This window comes from Halyomorpha halys, unplaced genomic scaffold (genome assembly GCF_000696795.3).
Source record: "Halyomorpha halys isolate HHAL.00 unplaced genomic scaffold, Hhal_1.1 Scaffold685.1, whole genome shotgun sequence".
NCBI lineage: Eukaryota > Metazoa > Arthropoda > Insecta > Hemiptera > Pentatomidae > Halyomorpha > Halyomorpha halys.
This window is the reverse complement of record NW_027109568.1, coordinates 544166-565255: the sequence shown is the minus strand read 5'-3', so window position 1 is coordinate 565255 and position 21090 is coordinate 544166. Positions and strand designations below refer to the sequence as shown.

General features: G+C 30.4%; 1 protein-coding gene across 4 annotated transcripts in view; it reads left to right on the top strand.

Moving 5' to 3' along the window:
- Liprin-beta (liprin-beta) overlaps window positions 1-21090 on the top strand; it is a 196125-nt gene that overhangs the window by 3794 nt on the left and 171241 nt on the right. For 2 of the 4 annotated variants that reach the window (XM_067047745.1, XM_067047744.1), the window contains exons 1-2: window positions 184-373; window positions 7216-7324. In XM_067047745.1, coding sequence (XP_066903846.1) covers window positions 371-373; window positions 7216-7324 — 112 coding nt within the window. In that variant the 5' untranslated portion in view covers window positions 184-370. Of the gene's footprint in view, window positions 1-183; window positions 374-7215; window positions 7325-21090 lie in introns of those variants that run through there. The other 2 variants (XM_067047743.1, XM_067047742.1) reach the window with 1 other exon arrangement.

Here is a 21090-nt window from a genome sequence, read left to right as displayed (position 1 = left end):
CATAACAACATATACATTAGTGACCAATTTTGAAAATGTGGGGTTAAAATTTATTTTTGAATTGACACTTTAAAAAGTTTGAATAATATTTCTTATTGCATTAAACCTATTTAATCTGAATGTTATTAATCTTTTGATATCTTTTATAATCAAGATAGCTCATAAGTGATACCAACCTGTTGATTGTCAACAGTGGTGAATTTTCTTAGTTTGTGTTTTATTTTTCGTTTTATTTTATTTTAAATAATTATTTCAACTTGATTTATATTTCGTACTTCAGTTTCCAATTCGTGTTTTTTTTAAAAGTTTTGTTTGCCTCTTTTCCATAGAAAAATCTAATTATTGTGATATTTATTTATTTTTTTTTGCCATGGTAAGGTTACAAATAATTTTATTCTCTATTTCTTATCATTTTATACATTCCATTAATTTATCCTCTAACACATTTATTATTTATTTTGATTTGAAAGAAAAACTAAAAACGCCAGTAGATGCTAAAATTAAAGTAATGAAAAGTGTTATTTCGTTTTGTGAATCTCCTAGCCTTCCAGGAGATTGACTAAACTGTCCTGTATTTTTCATTTTTTTCTTTCAGTATTAGTGACTCTTTTTTGTTTTTTAACACAAATCATACTGTGTTAAGCTGAACTTATACTTCTATCGCATTGAATCATTGCAATAGAGTGTAAAACTATCTATGTACGCTCATTAAATAATTATTTCCCTTTCACTCAGTTTCCAGTTTGTAGTATGACAAGAGATAGCCAAACAGTTAATGTTCCTATTCTAATACATATATTGGTCATTTTACTTCATGATGATCTCACATGAATTGTTGCTTCAAAATGAATATTTTCTTATTCACCAGAAAACTTTCAAAATTCATTAGTTTTAGTTTGACAATTCAATTTACTTTTGAGCATTAAATTCAATTTACATTTGAGCATTAAATGATTGTTATCAATGAATGTCTGAGATATTTAATTTCTTAATTTGATAAATCAGTATATTTGGAAATTAAGGAGAACTCATTATATCATGTTAAAAGATATACTTCTAAAACAGTTCAGTTAAAAAACTTTGATTAAAATGAGCTGAGCTCAATATCATTCTGTGGCATTTAAATTGTAGCCCACATTTTGAATTTTTTTTTATAATTAAATAAATCATGAATTCTTGCTGTTAATCTTTTTTACAGTTAAGGTAAACGATGACTGACTGTTATGGTGGTTGCTGGTTATTTGTTGGATGATTACCTTCTTTTGATCCTCAACACGAAAATAAATTGTTTTTAGTAATTGAATCAAGTTCCGCATTGCTATACATGTTCGAGAATTTCTCTACTGAAGGGTTGTTCTCAAATAAATAAGCAATTTAGTATTCTGACAAACCCTACTATATTAAAAATAAAAGAGTATATCAAACTCTATGTTCTCAAGTATTGTAGGATGATTCAGCCGTACTTCAAAATATGTGCTTGATTAAGTTCACCAAATTACAATTTACCTTGCTTTTAACTAAATTATAATAGAAGAAGATAATAAAAAAAAAAATTGACATACATCACTGGATATATTTTAAGTCCACAAATTTATTATATCAAGTTGTATAAGGAGTTCTTCATTTGGCTCTTGTTAATGAATTGATAAGTGATATCCAATTTTAATAAAATTTATGTTGGAATATAAACGTATTTCAAATGAAAAGTTGATGTTTGTAAATCACCTCCAAGTTTATAAAAACCAGTAATTTTTCATTTTTTCTTTTATTCTTTGATAAGTATTATTGGTATAGTATGTTAAACTTGTATTTATTTAGCAACGTTAACCAGTGATGTAAAAATTAGGCACTTGATAATTGCAAAATTAAGATGTTTAAAAATGAAATATCTGATATATTTTATGTGTCTTTCCTTCCAGTTTCATATAAATTTCAGCAGACTTGTAAATTAAAAAAAAACAAGAAATTAAAATTTTATTTTTGGAACAGAAGTTTTTTCTTGTGAAATTAATTATGTACTTTCTTATGATTCAGTGTTTAAAAATAAACAAATATCATGCACTACACATCTGAAAACAAATCATGTTTTGTTGCCTATTATACGCTTGCAGTTAGAATATGCAAAATGATTTTTGGGATCCAGAGACCCTGAAATTCAAAGATCTATTAAAAAATCCACATTTAAAGATTTTACTTGATTGTAATATTTTATTTTCCTGGGCTTTCCCTTGTCTGAAAATTTATCACTACTTTTCTTTTTAAGGAGAGCTTTCATAAATTTTTGTCTTCTGATTAAGTATTCTAGAAAATTGTAGGATATCAGGAACACTTAGCACCCAGTGAATGTTCCTGAATGAAAGTATATACTACTACAACTTAATATACCATTAACTAAAACGTTACATATGTTACTTCTGACATGTTAACTGTCAATGTAATGTATTCAAGATATCAATGTACTTCAGGTTTTAGAATTTAAGAACTAGGAGTTCCACCATGAGTGATCTTTTAATCAGATAATCTAGTCTGTCTGGTCCATCTTGCACCCTATGATTTTTTTTTAAATCCATGTTTAGTTTACACAAATGAACCTCGGTATAATGTGAACTTTGTCATCATATTATACTTAAATAAACAAAACCATGTTTATTTATTTTATGCCGACGTTTCGACCTGAGTTTCAGGTCTTCATCAGGGCTATAGAACAAAAGAGATAACAACAACATTTAGAGTAACATACAATTGAAAAGGAATAGTATACAAACAAATTTAGAATTATACAAAATATTGAATTAAATCATAAATGATAAAAAATTGATAACTGATAATTGAATAGTACAAAATTTTTATTGATTGATATTCGTGGAATTGTATGGTAGTAAATTGAAAACAATGACAGATGAAATATAATATCATGTAGGTAAGAAGATATGTATAATATAAGATTTATTTAATTTTTCAGTTTTTTTAGACACTACTTACATATCTTCTTACCTACATGATATTATATTTTATCTGTCACTGTTTTCAATTTACTACCATACAATTCCACAAATATCAATCAATAAAAATTTTGTACTATTCAATTATCAGTTATCAATTTTTTATCATTTATGATTTAATTCAATATTTTGTATAATTCTAAATTTGTTTGTATACTATTCCTTTTCAATTGTATGTTACTCTAAATGTTGTTGTCATCTCTTTTGTACTATAGCCCTGATGAAGACCTGAAACTCAGGTCGAAACGTCGGCATAAAATAAATAAATATGGTTTTGTTTATTTATGTTGTTCTTTGCTGACCGCACCCCCCGACAAACTTCTCCAAACAAATACCAACATTTTTGGAAAAATCATGAATTTTATACTTTATTACTGTTAAATTTTTTTATAATAATGTTTGATTTTTAGGAAATAGTATTAATGTAGAATTTATTTTATTTTTACTTTTTTGATAAATACAATATTATAGACATCCTAGTTTAGTATGATTTTGATATTCAAGACTGTTTTCAATATTTATTGGTTCATTTTTTTATTTATTTATTTGATTTTCTCCTCTACCCCTTACTGTCATTAACGTTCAAGAATGGTTTAGACTCTGTTATATTAATCTGCAATCTTCTAGAATTTTTAATGTAGTAAAGATTTATCCTTCACTGTCTATAAATATTTTTTCCAAACGAGGGTTATCACACTTTTCGCATGTTGTAGGTTCAAAACCTCTTTAAAGGTAGTCATGTGTAAACTGACAGTGACCAATCCAGAGTTGGCACAATATGACTTCTTCTCTTCATGACATTCTGGAGCTTGTATTCCATTTGCTACTACCAGATTTATGTTCTTTTAATTTTGACTGTTTACTTTCTGAGTTCTCCTAACCTTCCAGAAGTATTTTATTTGATTAGTGGACCCAGTTTTGTAATGTTGCACCTTTTAATTTTATTAATAATAATAATAAAGGTTTAGCGAACCCGAAGGTTTGATGTCTATACCACCAATTGCTCTTTACATAAAGTTATCCAGTGATGCCCTACTATACCCAAATCTATTAGATTTGTCTTGATGCGATCCTCCCTGCTATGTTTCAGGCTACTCTGTTGTTTACTTATTAATTCAGTGTTTATTAACATTTTAGGGGTCTGCTCATTACAAGCTCCACAACCTTACAAGGTAGAAGTGTGAAAGACCAGATCACTTGTTGAATCTTAAACAATCGCTATATTTACAGATAAGGTCTTTTGAATATGTTCACTTACTCAGTGATGGAATCCGTTTCCTAAAATTACTTTGATTATACGAATAGTAGGTTCAATTGATTCGAATAATAGGTTCAAGAAATTGGCATTCTTTTAAGGAGTTTGCAATTTGTGCCTCACTTTGGCAATGCCCTGTGTTTTTTTTTTTAGTGTTATTATTTTTATTTATACTTTTTCATGAACTTATTTATTTATTTTTACAAAAAAAGTTGTATTGAACTACCTAGGAAAGTACAGAGGAGTAGGTTGGTATTTTAGTTTTAATGAAACTAAATATCAGTGTATTAATGAATTATATATTAACTATATGAATTATATTAATATATTCATTATTGAAATCAAAGTCAGAGTGAACCATTTCTATTGGGAGGAGTGGGGATTTTTTGAAATTCAGCGATCTTCCAATAATTATATATTAGTTGTATTATCTCCCAAGGAACAAGGTAGTAAAGTATAATAGGAGCAGGTAGGTACCTAATTAATAGCTAGTCACTTAGCGAGATTTCAAGCTAACAGCTCTGATGAAGGCTAGAAATTCTGGCAGAAACGTTAGCACAATTAAATAAGTTATTTCAACTTATTTGTGTTTTATTTGGATCGCACCCCCAACCATCTTCTCCTCTTATATTATTATTCTGGAATTTTCTGCCTGAAGCTATGATCATTATTATTAGATTTCTATTACGTTATTTTATTTTCACTTTCAACTATTACTCAAGTTTCACTTCTTTATGCCAGATGGACACTGAGCCAATCTCTCTCCCTACGCCAAGACATTCTCAGTGACCGTGAACACTTTGATGACTTGTTCAGTTTGGAAAAGTTCACTCCAAAAATAAAGTATTTTCAATATGTTCACTCCTGACTGACACACCTCTAGTTAGAGGGAGAACACTTTGACAGCACGTTCAGTTTGGACGAGTTCGTTCCAAAGACAAGGTCTTTGCAGTACATTCAGTCCTGACCGACACATCTCTATTGAAAGCCCATCTTATCAAAAGGATTACAATGATCCAAATTTTTTTTTTTAACTTGCTATCCAGTAAAGAGCTTTCATTTCAACAGTGAAAATGGAACACTTCTTTGGCAGTTTAAAGAAAAACTGGTTCTGTTCACAACGCTAAGAATATTATATATTTTTTTTAGGAGGTTTGGTGTATGTAACCTTAAATCCATTATGTCTTTATATTATTTTTGGATTTCCATTAGGTGCATCTTAGAAACTCTGACTATCGGTCTGCCTATTCTGTCTATATTCCTATGAGGAGTTTCCAGTTCTAGGATGGATCTAACAATATTTTGATTCATGTTTACATTAATCAATGATTAAATTGGCTGTTAGAACGTGCTACTCTCTATGTCCTTAACATCACGGCTTTAAGATTCTTCTGCTTAAAAATCAGAAGCTAAAGTATGTCAAAGTAATACCTTCAATTTAGATTTAGGTTTTAGTAATAAATATTCCTTTCTCTATCATAAATAGCAGACTTGGCATAGATACTTCTTAGCTGTAGAAGTCTGGAAAGCTTGAGTACAAATTATGAACAGAATCTAGGATTGTCAGCATAGTTTTGGACTTTTTTTTGTTCAGGCTGTTCTTTAAAGAGCCTTCCAATAACATTTATGAATTTAGGTGGAATTTTTGTTATCTATTGTAATGAATCATTTGATTTTCAAAGTAGATAACTTAAAGCTGGGTTTCTTTTAACAAGTCTTCTCTTTTATCTATCATTTCTTGTAACTTCCACAAGATGATGGAAAGGGTCTTGCTACAGGTTGTGACATCTTGTTGTCAGAAAATAAAAAACACTTAATTGTAGCCTGGAAAGTGGATGTTTATACTGTTACCAGCTAAGAGGAACAGAGTTGAGTCAATGTGTTCAATGGATTGAAAAAAAAGTATTACCTATGCTCATGTCAGATTTTTAGTTGGCCAAAATAATTTTTTGTATGTCTTAATTTTCTTTTTATTTCCCTATTCCTCCAAAATTATTTATACCCGCCTTCTTACCCTAGTGCCGTAGGCTTTCTCTACGTCTAGGTATAATGTGATTAAATGTTCCTTGTTCAGAAAGCTTCCTGAGCTGTTGGTGAGAGTTAGTGGTTGAACGGTTTGTTCTGAAGTCCTATTGTTATGAGAAGACAGGACATGATTTATATCCATTACATCAACCAGTCTTTTTTTTTCATTGCCGCGACAGACCATGGAGGTCCAAAGCCTTGGGTGATGTACTTAAGAAATACATTGCGCTTTTCCTGAAGTAGTTTTAGGAACCACCATAGGATGGGTCCGTCACCCCCACGCCTATTTTTGTGAGTGCCACCCATTGGCTGACGGGCCTCACAAATGCCCGGAAGGAGATTGTGAGTATTGCATAATTTTATGCCTGAAAAAATCCCGGGTAGGGCTGGGCTCAAACTCGCAATCTATGGTTGGCAGACAGGCGTGTTACCACGCTGCTACCGTCAACCAGTCTTACATTTAATATTATTTCCTGGAGTTTGGAAGCACACAAAATTAATACCGAGATGGGTCAAAAATCTTTGGGTTGGATGTTATTTTCTTTTTTGGGATTGGAACTATGATAGATTGCCTCCAGTTATAGGGGAATTTACATAATTTTAAATATCTTAAAGGTATATTTTCCCATCCTCTGATAATTTTTTATGAACTCACCTGAAATACCATCCAGATCACAGATTGACTTTCCCTAGGACTGTTCTGGGATAGATTTTAGATCTCTCATCCAAAATGCTCTATTTATATGAACAGATTATAAGTGTTTTATAAAATCTTCATTATTTTATTTTTGGTAACAATATTATACTTTAATTTTTAAACTTATGCCTTAGTAATCAATTGACTTAAAATTGATGGTGTTTTAGTTAAATGTTATTATATTTTACATTTTCCAGTAGACTTAATTGTGCTTTGTTTGATTTGTTATATTTCAGGTTATAACTGGAAAAGTTCAAGAAGATGTTCCACTTTTTAACAGCCCTCAGCCTGATGCTAGCAGACTTCTTGAAGCAGCTTTAGAACAAATGGATGGAATTATTTCGGGTAAGTTGTTTAAAAATTTATTTCAGGTTAAGTTGTAAAGCAATATGCAAACCTATGCACAAAATACTGATTTGTCATACAACCAAAGTTGAGCTTTGATGCCTTTATGTACTTTAACCAGGGTAGGCAGGAAGATTATTTACTGAATGTCTACATAATCTAGAGAGAGTGGGAAGATCACAGTTTTTAAATTATATACATTTATTTGAAGAAGCCTATGCTGAATTAACTTTCTGTGAGAATAGGCTGTTTGAGCCTATTCTTAGAAGGTATAGAAATTGCCTATTATTAAAATCAGCTATATTCTGTTTGCCAATGGAATGTCTTTGAGTAGCGAGGAACAACTATCCACCTTTTCTTACACTAACCCTCCACAAATTCAAGACAAAAATGACCAAATGGCTAGAGAAAGAAGGGAATATATTTTTTTTTCAAATGTCTATGGGAAACAGACAACTGGATATGGAAGGAAAGGGTCAAGATAGATTGTAGTGACATTTTAGTGGCATTGTCTTCGTGAACGTACAACACTTTAGCTCGTCTTTCAATACCATAAAATCAATGATACTGGCTTATTGTATGAGGTATATTTTCATTGTCTGGTATATATTTAATCCATCCAATTTATATTTAGTAGCTTCATTGTTGTAGCCCGTTAATGTAATATTTTTCATACTGTTCTATTCAAAATAGATTAAGTTATTTCAAGGTAGTAAGATTGCTAAGATTTTATTATAGGTTAAATGTCTCTATTCTTGTTCTTTTAAGAAAAATATTGTTTTGTTCTCCTTAGTTATTTATTTATATTAAGTTATGGTACTTTGATGTTAGATTTTTTAAAATTAACAATTGAGTTAATTAATTGCATTAGTTAATACTTCTACATTATTGGTAAGAAGCATCTTCTATGTTTAGGTTCTATTGATTGCAATCATTTCATGTGAAAAACTTATATGGCTTGGTTTTTATAGATTAGTAAAGAGTTACTTCAAATTCTCGATTAAAAAAAAAAAGTGGATAAAAATGCTAAAATATGAAATTGTAGTATCTACTGATGTGTATTGGAATTATACCCATGCCAAATGATTTGTAAGATAACATTGTGGGGTACTTTTGTGGGCTCATTAAATAAGTAGGATTTTACAAATTAGTGATTAAGAATTTAGATTGGTATTATCATGTTGAATTGTAGGTGTGAATAAAGATGGGGACTGTTTGTAGCCAAGCTGGTTAAAGCGCCAACTTTAACTGGTTTGTGACTGCAGTGGAGTTGGATCGAATTCCGCCTGGAGATTTTACTTTTATTTCTGTGGCAGTCCCACGAAATGAAATCTTAACCCACCCACCATGGTTAGAATAGGGTGGTTCTCTGTAGATAACCCTGACCCCTCCCCCCCTCTATGTCTGACCAGAAAGGGGGTTCTAAGAAAAGTTGAGTAGTATCTTCACGAATTGCAATCAATTTTTGGTCCTATTTGTTTTATTCAATTAAGCATGAAGGTGCACAAGCATGGGGAGGCTTGATTTTTCTTCTCCCCTCTAAAAACCATGTTTCACCTCTTTTAATTTTAAGGTCTTGATAGATATAGGTGGTCCTGACTATTTTTAGCTAAGTAAAAATAATTTACTTTGAATTCGGCGTAAGTCGAGTCGTGCTCCACAAAAATTTGTGAATACATATAATATCCTTTTTTGTAGTCCCTAGCTTATCTATAAAGTATTTTATATAATGAGTATTGGACGTATTTTTAATGGCTTTATTTTTCATTAAAAAAAAGAAATTAATTATTTTATCTTAAACCGACATAATTTTGTATCCATACTGACATGAAACGGTTCCAGGTATAAATTAGTTAATGATATAACCCAAAAACGACTTAAGACGGGGCGACGGACTCCCTGTGTTTACGAATAAAAAGTTATGATCACAGTTTAATGAATAGATGAATTTTCTTTTTCATTTACCTATTTTTGCTTCCATTAACCTTAACTGATTTGGCAACTCATTTTCGTAACCCAAGTCAACAGGCGTGTTTAATATATTGATTTCAATCATATATTGTATATTACTTCATTACTTTGGCTTTATTGTGCTTCAATGTAAATTGTAACGAATGAATTTTGATTTGCTGAGTACTCTCCTTCTTTATTTTTGCATTGCTCATCAATATTACATTTAATGTTTGCTCAATTATTCATTTAAAAGATTTTCGGCTCACAGGATACGAAATAATGGATTTCCAAGAGCGTGTGAGGCGCAATCAATAGGTGTGTGAAGACAAAGGAAGGGAGGGAGAGACCAAATACTCTGGAACTAATATCTTTAAAGTTCATTTAACTTCAAAGGTAGGAATGGACCTCCTAGAGTACGGAGTAAAATAAATTAACTAATAACCAAAATATTTTCAACAAACTTAAGGCTTCTTGTTATGAATTTTGTCGGAACCGATTTTTTTAAGGATATTTTTAATTACCGGTATGGCTTTTTTCGTGATTATTAAATCTTACGATTTCCTTTCAGTTTAACATCTTGATTCATTAATTTCCCATTTTATCCACTTTACAATAGTGATTTTATCTCTGGTTTTTTTTGTAATATCTATACCATATTGTTTTGATTTTATGTATTCTATTTAAGTTTATCATGTTTACACCGCCGATTTCCTTTATGTGTCATTAACATGTAGCGATTTTCTAAAATTCAAAAGTTTTTAATTATTTTTGTAACTAAGGTTTTTTTTTTTTTAAATTTTAGTGAACTAGTTCTATTTTTTTTTTTTTTTACGCAAATAGTAAATTTTATATAAAACATGACTTTCAGAAGTTAACCATTCTACTGTAAGAACCTTTTTTAATTTATGCTAGCCAACAGGCCCTGCCAATGCCAATGCACTTGGTAGATTAGGGATATAGATAGATTAATTAAACGCAATCGAAAGTTTGATATAAATTAGTATATTTAGTTATTTACACATTGGATTAATGATTGAACCAATTGCTTATTTTATCAATTTAGTTTATAGCGGTTAGTAACATTATATAATAAAAATATATAGTAAAAAAAATAAAAATAACTTCAACACGACACAACCAATCTACACGAAACTTGGGATTGGTTTGGAGTTCTATAAATTATACCAAAGGGCACAAAGTGGATTTAATTAAACAAATTAGAACTGGAGATATAAAATAAAATGTTTGACATTTTTTTATTTATTTAACATTAATTTCCCCCTTATAAGGGCGATTAATATATCCACTAAATCTAAATTTTGTTAATGTATATTAAAATAGGCAAAGACGTTCAGCTTTCCAATGTAGGAATTGGATTAAATGAAGAATAGTTATGAACCATTTTATGAGTTATTGTCACCAGAGGAACAATAAATTTTCCAAATAAATCAAGGTGAAAAATTTTTAATTTCTCTGAAAAATGGCATTTGACGGTTTCAGGTGACGCTAAAAATGCATTTTTGTATACAAAATTTTTTTCTCCTACTTTTTTTTCCTACTGAAATCCTGATTATGTTTTTTTAATTTTTAGTGAATAAAAATTCATTTAATAGAATCAGTAATATTTTTTCTTAAAGAGGAAGATTGATTGGCATATAGCAACTATAAAAAAAATTTATACTTTCTGAGTTAATAAAAATTCTTAATTTTGTTAATATTTTTTTTTTTTACCAAAACAAAATGGGAATATCCTATAACCTTCCCAGGAAAATCTTTATCACTGTCGGATGAACGGTATGGCAGCACATAAAGTACCAACAAACAAATATTGGTTTTTATATATTAGACATTATCTCAGCGTAGAGTCAACAAATAATATTAAAAATAAATGAGTTCATCTTAATAATCCTGTTTTAAAGAATCAAAACTTTTTAAGTTGATATAGACTGTTTTTTTTATTGAAATATTGTTAAATACTCTTTTATGTTTCACATTTTAGTTATTAAGGGTACAAAGAGTCAAGAAGCAAGATTGAAAGAAATTATGAATCCATTTGTGTATTCATGTAAGGTGTCTATATTTAATTCTGAAAGTATCTTCGTCATATTTGTGTTATATGAATAGTTGTTTACAATTCTTAGGTATTTGTTTTGGAATACTTTAAGTTTTTTCGAGTTAGTTAAATTAGTGAAGCTCCATTAATACAAGCATATTAATACATGAGTCCAAGAGAAGAAAAAAGGCAGTTATGTCACCCCAATTTTTGGTTACTTAATTTAAGGCTATGTATGATTACTAGTTAAAATTGATGAGTCTGCCAAGTATAGGTAGGGGGAATAAAAAATGGGGGCTGTTTCAAAACGTTAAAAATAATTATTTTTTTATTCGGAGCTCTATATCTTCATTCATAAAAATGTTGTATGGAACGTACTGAAAGATCAGTAGTTAGTGAATTTATTTTGAAAATCTCAAAAACCATTTGACATACAGATGTCTATTAGCACTCAAATTGAAGGTAATTTTATGAGCTATAAAGTATTTTATGACGTTTATTTTCGTAGGAGTATTAGTTTTTATGAAATTTGCTAAAATAAATTGATTTATAGTTGTTCGGACATATTTTCATTTGTCAAATTTATATTCATATGTGAATATCGTAAAAACTACTAGCCCTAAGAAGATAAGTGTCATAAAATACTTTATAACAAGTTAAATTTCCTTTATTTTGAGTACACATATGTGCGTCTTATGAGTCTAGAGATATATTTTTTCAAAAATCCAACATTTTATACGAACAACTAGAAATTAATATTTTGTGAGTTTATTTTGTCAAATATCATAAAAGCTACTAATCCTACAAAGATAAACATTATTAACTATTTTATAGTAAAGTTAACTATATTTAATTTGAGTCATCTGTACATAGTTGAGACATCTGCACGTCCAATGGTTTCTGAAATAAAGTTTTTCATAAATCAAACTTATTGTCCGAACAACAATAAATCAATTTATTTTAGCAAATATCGTGAAGACTACAGCTCACACGAAAGTAAAGGTCATAAACTACTTTATAGTACGTTTAACTAGCTTTAAGTTGAGTGCTTATAGACATCTATACGTCACATAGTTCCTGAGATATAAATTTCTCAAAATAAATTAACTAACTACTAATCTTTCAGTAGATTTTTAAGAAATGTTGCTCTATTAGGGCTAATATTTCAGCAAATTTACTCTAGTTTAAATAACGTTCTTTTAGATTTTCTAGTGTTGTTGATAGTTTTAAGAACTCCGAAGGAAAAATTAATTTTTTTTTTTTTTTAAGGTTTTGAAACAGCCGCCATTTTTTATTCCACCTACCTATACAGACTCATCAGTTTGGACTAGTAATTATACATAGTTTTCATTAAAGTAATAAAAAATTGGGGTGAAATAACTGCCTTTTTTTCTTCCTGGCTCTTGTACTATATGCTTTGATAGATCTCAGTACTGATTTATGTAGTTTCAATTTATTCCTGGGGATAGTTTTTATTAAAACATGGTAACCTCTCTTATTGGTCTCCCAACTTATTTGACCCATGTTCCCAATATACGCACCCTTATGAAATAAATTTGATAAAATTGCAGTAGGATAAAAAAAATGTCTAAGATAAGCTTGAGATGGCTCCGATCCTTTTTACCAAATCCTTAATCCGCAGGAGTCACGTTAGACAATAAACTGTAACCGAATGAATATATTAATTAAAAATACGAAAATAGTGTAAAAAAGGTTACTATATTTTATTAGTTTTTATTAACTTTTTTTACACTATTTTCGTATTTTTAATTAATATATTCATTCGGTTACAGTTTATTGTCTAACGTGACTCCTGCGGATTAAGGATTTGGTAAAAAGGATCGGAGCCATCTCAAGCTTATCTTAGACTTTTTTTTATCCTACTGTAATTTTATCAAATTTATTTCGTAAGGGTGCGTATATTGGGAACCTGGGTCAAATAAGATGGGAGACCAATAGGAGAGGAGGAAGAAGTTAAACGATGCTGTTTGCGGGAGAGCGGGAGGGACTCGCGATAGGAGCTGTCAGCTCTCGATAAGATCTGTATTCAGGGCTCATCTACTCTCCTCGTTTAGGCCACCTTCACCTTTATCGTTGTCCCTACCTGCATTTTGTTTTGAATATTTGCCTTTCTTCCCTGGCCACCATTTTGATTTTGACTCCTTTTGTTTATTAAAAATAATATTTTGAGGTATATTTCTTTATTGTTTTGCTTAGGTTGCAATATCACACATTTATTCGAATTGCATTGGTTCTTAGCTACGTATTAATTTCCAAAAATAGTTTAAATTCAAATTTGTCTAGATTCTAAGAATTTTAATCAATTATGCTTACTTATTATTTGATAATGTTAATGGGCAATTCTTATTTTAAAGGCATATAAGACACGTTTTAAGTTTTAATCTACTACAATTACTGAATTAGTTTAATTCGCTCTGTTTTTGTCCGACTACTGTACATTGAAGAAACATTTCTTGCTAAAAATGTATAATCATTAGAGATTTTTCAAATTGTTTAAGCTACTAAAATGTCAGTTTTCTAACTATGTTTTTTTTAATGGCGTAAAACACCACTTGTCATCAACACCATTAGTTCCTTATTTATATTTACTTGTATTTGTTTTGTTATTATTTTTAATTCCATTTTTGACATGTTATATTTGTCACGGTAATTTTTGTAACTTTAAAAACTGAAATATTTTATTGTTTTATCATCGTCTCTTAGGGTTTTTGAAATATTCGTGTTTAATCCTAAGCTATTGAGGTGTGATGTGAAATATGGGCATTCCTGGAAGATAAGGCTAATTTTGGAGGCGTTTGTTTTGAGATAAGATAGGAGTGAGTGAGCCTCGTGTGACCTATCTTAAGCCTAGTCAGTTTTCTTGTAAAGGTTTATGATTTTTCTCTTGTTACCTGCAGTCGATGCTTTAAAATTTATTTTCTCTCATAAATGTTACTTTAAGTATTCTTAATCATGATCTTTTTTATTAAGTATGTATGTTTATATACCTCCAAACTTTGTCCTCTCTGGTTTATTTCATTACTAAACAAAGAACTAAACCTCAGTTACCAAGCCTTGAACAAAAAATAACAATAGGGACATATTCCAAGCTTGGTGGTGCTCTTGAGTTGAATTGGAATTTGCGTCGTACTTTTATAGTTGTCAATACCTCGACCTTCTCAATTATACTGCCCGCATAAATTATTTCATGCATTATAATTTACGTTTGACTATCATTTATTGTAATTCAGTTCGCAGGACCAATGTTCTAGTAATATTAGTTATATTTGGTCGAGTAAAACAAAATATGTCATTACCACGTCAAAATCACTGCGCAAATATTGAATTCAATATGTTAACGACATGAGTTGTGGTTTAATGAAAATTTTTTGGATAAAATCAAAATTAATATTGCTGATAGCTCTATAAAGTTGATTTAATTATAACTATATGCTTAGTGTTTTATTTTGACCAAGTCTAGGAATAATTAGTCATTTATTTAGACTAATTATCAATATTTTAGCTCTACTTATCTAAAATGGTTCTGTAAATTTATTTGGATGTGCTAGGTATAAAATTTATCTTAAACTGAGGTACATCGAACAATTTAAATTTGAAAACCGAACAATTTAAGTTGTATAGTATTTATAGTAGGTATCTAATATAAATTAAACTTCACGTACTATTTATTTTCCTAAATTAAATACTGTGTATTTTTGTTTTGTTGGATTTTGTTCCTTACAGTGAGAATAAGAAAGATAGAACAAAATGAAAGGAGAAAAGTTATGATGGGATTTTGTTAAATAGGATGAGGGCCGAGATACGAAACCCCCGTGGGGTATCTAGATAGCTTACCTCGGGATATACAAACATTTCTCTGAGAGCCAATAATCCCCTCGTCCATAGCATCTCTTCTCGTCTTGATAGGTTTCCATGCATTTCAGGAATAGATACTTACAAAATTCAAGCTAATTGACTTAAAATCATAACATTCGTGGCCAGGTTGAAAGGATTAAGTTTAATAATCGTTTGAATATGTTTCCAATAAAATTTTCAAGTCTTAGCTGTTTTGTGTTGCTAATAATATTTGGTTTTGAGTTTTGTTTAGCCCATGTGCATTGTGATTTATTGGCGAAATGCAATCCCTTTATCCTAGGGTATAATGGAAAAGTCACTAAAGCTACCTTAAATTTAATATTTACTAGGAAACGACTAATGTAAAAACTAGTATTTCTACTACACCCTGACCGTGCGCATTTCCTTTAGAACAGTGGATCCCAACCCGAAGAGGTTCTCGAACTACTAAGCTTGAAATTAAGCCAGGTGCGGTCTACCCTTATTTCTAACTTAAGTCTCACCCGAAAAATGTTTGAAAATAAGTTTGCTAAAAAGGCATTTTCAGACAATTTTATTATGCATTTACCGGTAAAAACCTTTCAATAAAGAATTAAGTATGAGGAAAAGTAAACCATAGAACAATCCTAACAATGAATCCTACCGAAATATATTTTTAAGTTACCTGCCCCTCCCGCGGTCCACTACCAAGGCTCTCGCGGCCCACCCTTGTTCCGAAGACCACCGAAAAGGAACGTCTGCTGTAGAACATAAAGGAGTTTGAAAAGCTCTAAGGGCTTAGCGAGGTGCATTCAGATGAGTCAGACATCCTACCTGCTTCTTCCACTCCAGAAACCGCTCTACTACTTCATAAGCGGATTCGTAATACCTTCTATCTAATGAATTAGAACCGTCCCGCTTCCAAAAAAAAAACCTTCCTTTGGCTTTAACTCAGATTGGCAGGGGTCAGTATCTACTTACTGTAATGAGGTTTTGGTATATAATATTAAGTTATATATATAGGGTGTTTTTTTAAGCCCGATAGAACTTGAAATTGTAAAAAATAACACAAAAAATTAAATTGTAATCAAATTTTTTTTTTTATTCGAAAGATCAATACGTGACATTAACATTTGAAAATGATTTCGGGCATATGGGCACCGCGGCTGTTCTTGACGAAGCGCATTCTGGACGTCCAATTTTGGGCCACTTTTTCGAGCACTGCTGGCCGTATGTCACGAATAACACGAACAATGCTGGCCTCCAAGGCGTCAATTGTTGCTGGTTTATCAGCATAAACCAGTGACTTCACGTAGCCCCACAGGAAATAATCAAGAGGTGTCAAATCGCACGACCATATGCGGGAATTTTGCTTATTAACAAACCCGTTAAGCCAAAAATGCGCCTCATCGCTGAACACAATTTTACAGAATGCGCTTCGTCAAGAACAGCCGCGGTGCCCATATGCCCGAAATCATTTTCAAATGTTAATGTCACGTATTGATCTTTCGAATAAAAAAAAAATTTTGATTACAATTTAATTTTTTGTGTTATTTTTTACAATTTCAAGTTCTATCGGGCTTAAAAAAACACCCTATACGTGTTTTAAAAAAAAAATTAAAAAAAAATTGAACATTTTAATACAATGCATTTTAATGTATATGCATATACAATAAAAATTTGTATATTTTATTCATATATTCAAACCTATAATAATGTGTAATTTAATTTTTTTATTTTTATAAATTCGTTCGTTGATCTCATTCATAGCTATGACATATGCTTATTTTGAAATGTGTATGGGATGTTGAGGTCTTTATGGATGAGTTTATTTGCGACGTAATAAGGAGCGTCAAGGATTGGATATGGTAGGAATTTTATGGATTGGGGGAGTCCTAAAGCTCAATTCCGTTTAAAGACAAAACATAAACTTATGTCACGCTTCATCCAAGTACGTAGTGGAAACAAGTTAATTCATTTTTATCGACTAAACCACATATTTAGTATTTGTACATGGTATACACACATACACATAGGTGATCTATTTGAAATATCAAACATAGCTTAGATGATTTGTATGGCCGGTAGTTACGTATTAAGTTTATCTCAGTTTGATATACCTTGAAACCCCAACTCTATTTGTGGCGATAACTTGGCCAAACCTGTTGATTTCCCTTTTGTAATGGTCGGCTAATGACCGGGATCTCCACAGTCTATTAATGGAATTATCATCAGCTATATAAGCTCATTGTTCCCTAGTTTGCTTTATCCCTATATAAACTTATTAGCTAATGATTTAATTTTTATGCAAAAATAAATTAACTAGTTAAAACCAGGATTATCTTATTATTGTCGGCTGGGATTGTAATTGCTTGTTTTATATTTTTGTCGACGTAAACCTATGGTTCCATCAACTCCTATGGTTAGGTCTTAGAATTAATCATTATGGTTAATGAAAAATAAAGAAATCACGAATATTATTGTAATTAAATTTATTTTTAAAAATATTTTTAGTTTTTTGTTTATAACCTTGGACTTCTGCTGCTTAGTCAATTAACTACTCAAATATTATCGAAACAAAATACTTAAGTTAGCTTAGTGTTTGTAGGATGTTCAGGATTCGATCAAACACCTTCTTTTTTTCCGGTTTTGAGAATTTCGAAATAGAATTTAGTAGGTCAAATTATGGCGAATGAAATTTATTTTAGTTGAGAAGTCGGCTTTGACCTCTTCCAATCTTTTTTTCGCGCTTTTAACTCTGGAATTTCAAATATATCGCAAATATAGATGATACAGCAAATATCAAAGAACAAAGAATAATGAGATTAAGTAATAATATAAAATGGATTCTTTTTTTTTTCTGACTAGGCCTTCCTTAAATTTCTATTTTGTGGGGCAGTTAGGCCTGAGTCAAAGTTTATCTATTATAGAAGGGGTTTAGTTAAATAGAAAAGAGAGATGGAACAGGATGGTAATATATTGATAAATAAAAGATAATAAATTTCAGAGAGTGGATAGGCCAAAAGGTTCATATAATACTGAGTTTTTTTTTTCCGATCCCTCTAAAAAGAGAAAAAAAGTTAAATTTATAGGTTGCATTACGTGTGGTTACATAACTCAGATTGGATATTTGAAAGTATACGGTGAAGTACTTATCTGATGTTTTGATGTGTTCGTTCCATTAGAATTCTACTAGAAATATTTGGAGGTGAGAAATATTTGGAGGTGAAGAAATATTTGGTGGTGATAAATACTGAGTTAGTTGATTAAGTTAAGGTAATGATAAAATATTTATGTTGATGATATGTGGAGTTGATGATAGTGAAGGGCATTCCGGCCTTCAGGCTGTGTGCTCCCTTTGCCACTCTGCTACCTGCTTATATATTCATTGTATGGTGTTAGTAACTGTGTGAGTGCCACCCTACAAAGTCTGCATGTTCCAGCTTCTTGGGGATTAGAACCATGAGGTGTCAGTTGCTCCCTGTTCTTCATAGGTTGCGCCGATGCAATTCGTGCTTGTGTCAGTAAATCAGTTCAATTATATCCCCCATCTTAACTCCTCACAAAAGCCAAACCCACAAGCATGTGGACTGAACATTCTCATTGTTAAAACGTAAGATCATGACACCTAGGTGAAAAGTACTGACATTGATATGGTCATCTAACTCTGTAACCTGTAGGTTGGGTTAGGTTACAGTAACCCTACTATAACATGTGGAAAGTATTCAAAAATAGATGATGTTTTCCTCAAGAAATAACTCAATAATCTCTATTTGAACTCAGTAATTATCACCACAGCAAAGTCTAGATATTTAGATGGCTCAAAAAAGATAGGTTTGGCATCTCTAACGGCGATTGAGAACTGAACTTCAAGCCAAGATGGTGTTTATGTCCTATCATTAACTGAACAATCAAAAATAGTTTGCTGTGACTCACCGAGTGTCCTCAAAACCTTTTCCATTTTTTTTTCTTTTTTCAGAAAACCCTATTATTATATAGTTGTAATATAAGCATTTTTCCGAATTCGAATCTGTACTAGAACTCCTTAGTCCGTGTGGTTTATTCTAATTTGGTCTGAAATTGATTTCTGTGTACATATGTGTCAATGTATTTACTGAAACCTTTGACCCTGAAAGGATAAAATAATGGTGAATAAAATTATAGGGCCTTATAATTTCATACTGACTGGCCTGCTATGGTTATTCCTGAAAAAAAAACTTTCTTCTTATTGATTATTTTTTTTTTTTAATTCATTATTTTTTATAATCTTTTTTCTCTAAAAGGTGTTTCCCGTTGTGATATTTTGTAATATAACCGAATGGTTTTGTACATTCGTCGTTCTTTATTAAAGGTTTCACATTTTTAATCATCAGGATAAGAACAATTAATCATATATTTTTATGTTTATATCAGTTTAATAATATTCCTCTTTTATTAAAAGATTCATTTATTTAAATTATAATCAATATTATTGCTTACTTCAATTTCGTTTCGCTTATTAAATGATTAGAAATATTTACTATACGTTAGATTCAGCCAAGTACATCCCTCCTTTGCCTCTTACTATCAGAATTATTTCACAAACGTACCCTATAAAAGGGTTGTTCTATAGAAGCCTGGAGGAACAATAAAGAGAATAGATTCGTTCAGTGGTCCTAATTGGGGTAGGTCACATCAATTCTTTATGACGGCACTTTGATACTTAGCCCGCAACGCCCTACTGTCGTGCGTCAATCATTATCCCAGAATTCAACTAGGAATAAATTCTAATTTGAACCTATTAATAAATTTTATCAGTTTGATTCTTATATTTTGTTTTTCTATAGAAAAAGTATTATATGTTTGCTTCCTTGATTTCAGGTTGTATTTTTTAATACGAAAACTAATACATATATTTTAAAAAAAGACTTTCCCATTTTACATTAAAAAAATCTACTAGTCCAAAAGCTTCTGACAAACACCATCAAATGATTTTTTTTTTCTCTACACTTTCTAAATTGGGGGATAGAATATCAAATCTCAGAAAGACATCGCACACTGATTAACATGCGAAAAGAGTACTTTAGCTTAAAAGGGTTAATTATTTTTGCCATTTCTAGTTAGCCCTCTTTTGTTATTGTAGTTTATTAATGCTGAAAAAATATATTAAAAAATATTGATATCTATTTATAAAATATGACTTTAACATAGAAAATTTTAAATGTTAAGTTTAATTTATCAAATGATTAAATAAAAATATTTTTATATTTGTAAATGTTGTACTATTAGGTAATAAATTCGTGATACTAAAATGAATAATTTAATTAACAAAATTTTTGAGCTCTAAACTTCGTCAGTATTTAGGTACTATATTTTTTACAAATATGTCAATGCATTTGTTTATTATAGTTTTTTTTTACTTTGTCAAATATCACAGAATATACCACACACAAAAAGAAAAATAGAAAAAAAATAAATGAAAACTTGTTCCGATGAGCTGTTGACTGACTATTCGTGTGCAGTTGAGTCGATACAGAGGCTATGTAAAAGGGCTGTTCCCCTCTTGCACGGTATCATCCTCAACCTATTTAGTTCTATTGTCATAGTTCACAATTTTTGTTACTTTCATTTTATAAACATATTTTCTTTTAAAAATTATTCATTTCCTTCTTTTTTTTTTTTTTTTTATCATTAACTGATCTTTACTAGCGCTTTTTCTTTTTTTTTTTTTCTTTATCTTAGAAAATGTTTTAGTGAATATAGAAACCTATAAAAGTTCCCATAAAAAGACGGTAGCACTTCCAATGTGTTTTTGAAAGAATTGTAAACATTTATTTTACATTAATTTGATCTCAGCCGTACTATTTTTCTTGTTTTAGAAAACAAAGTTTCTCTTAATGTATATATTAGTGGCTACGAGTTTTCCATGCTAATTATTAACTAAGTA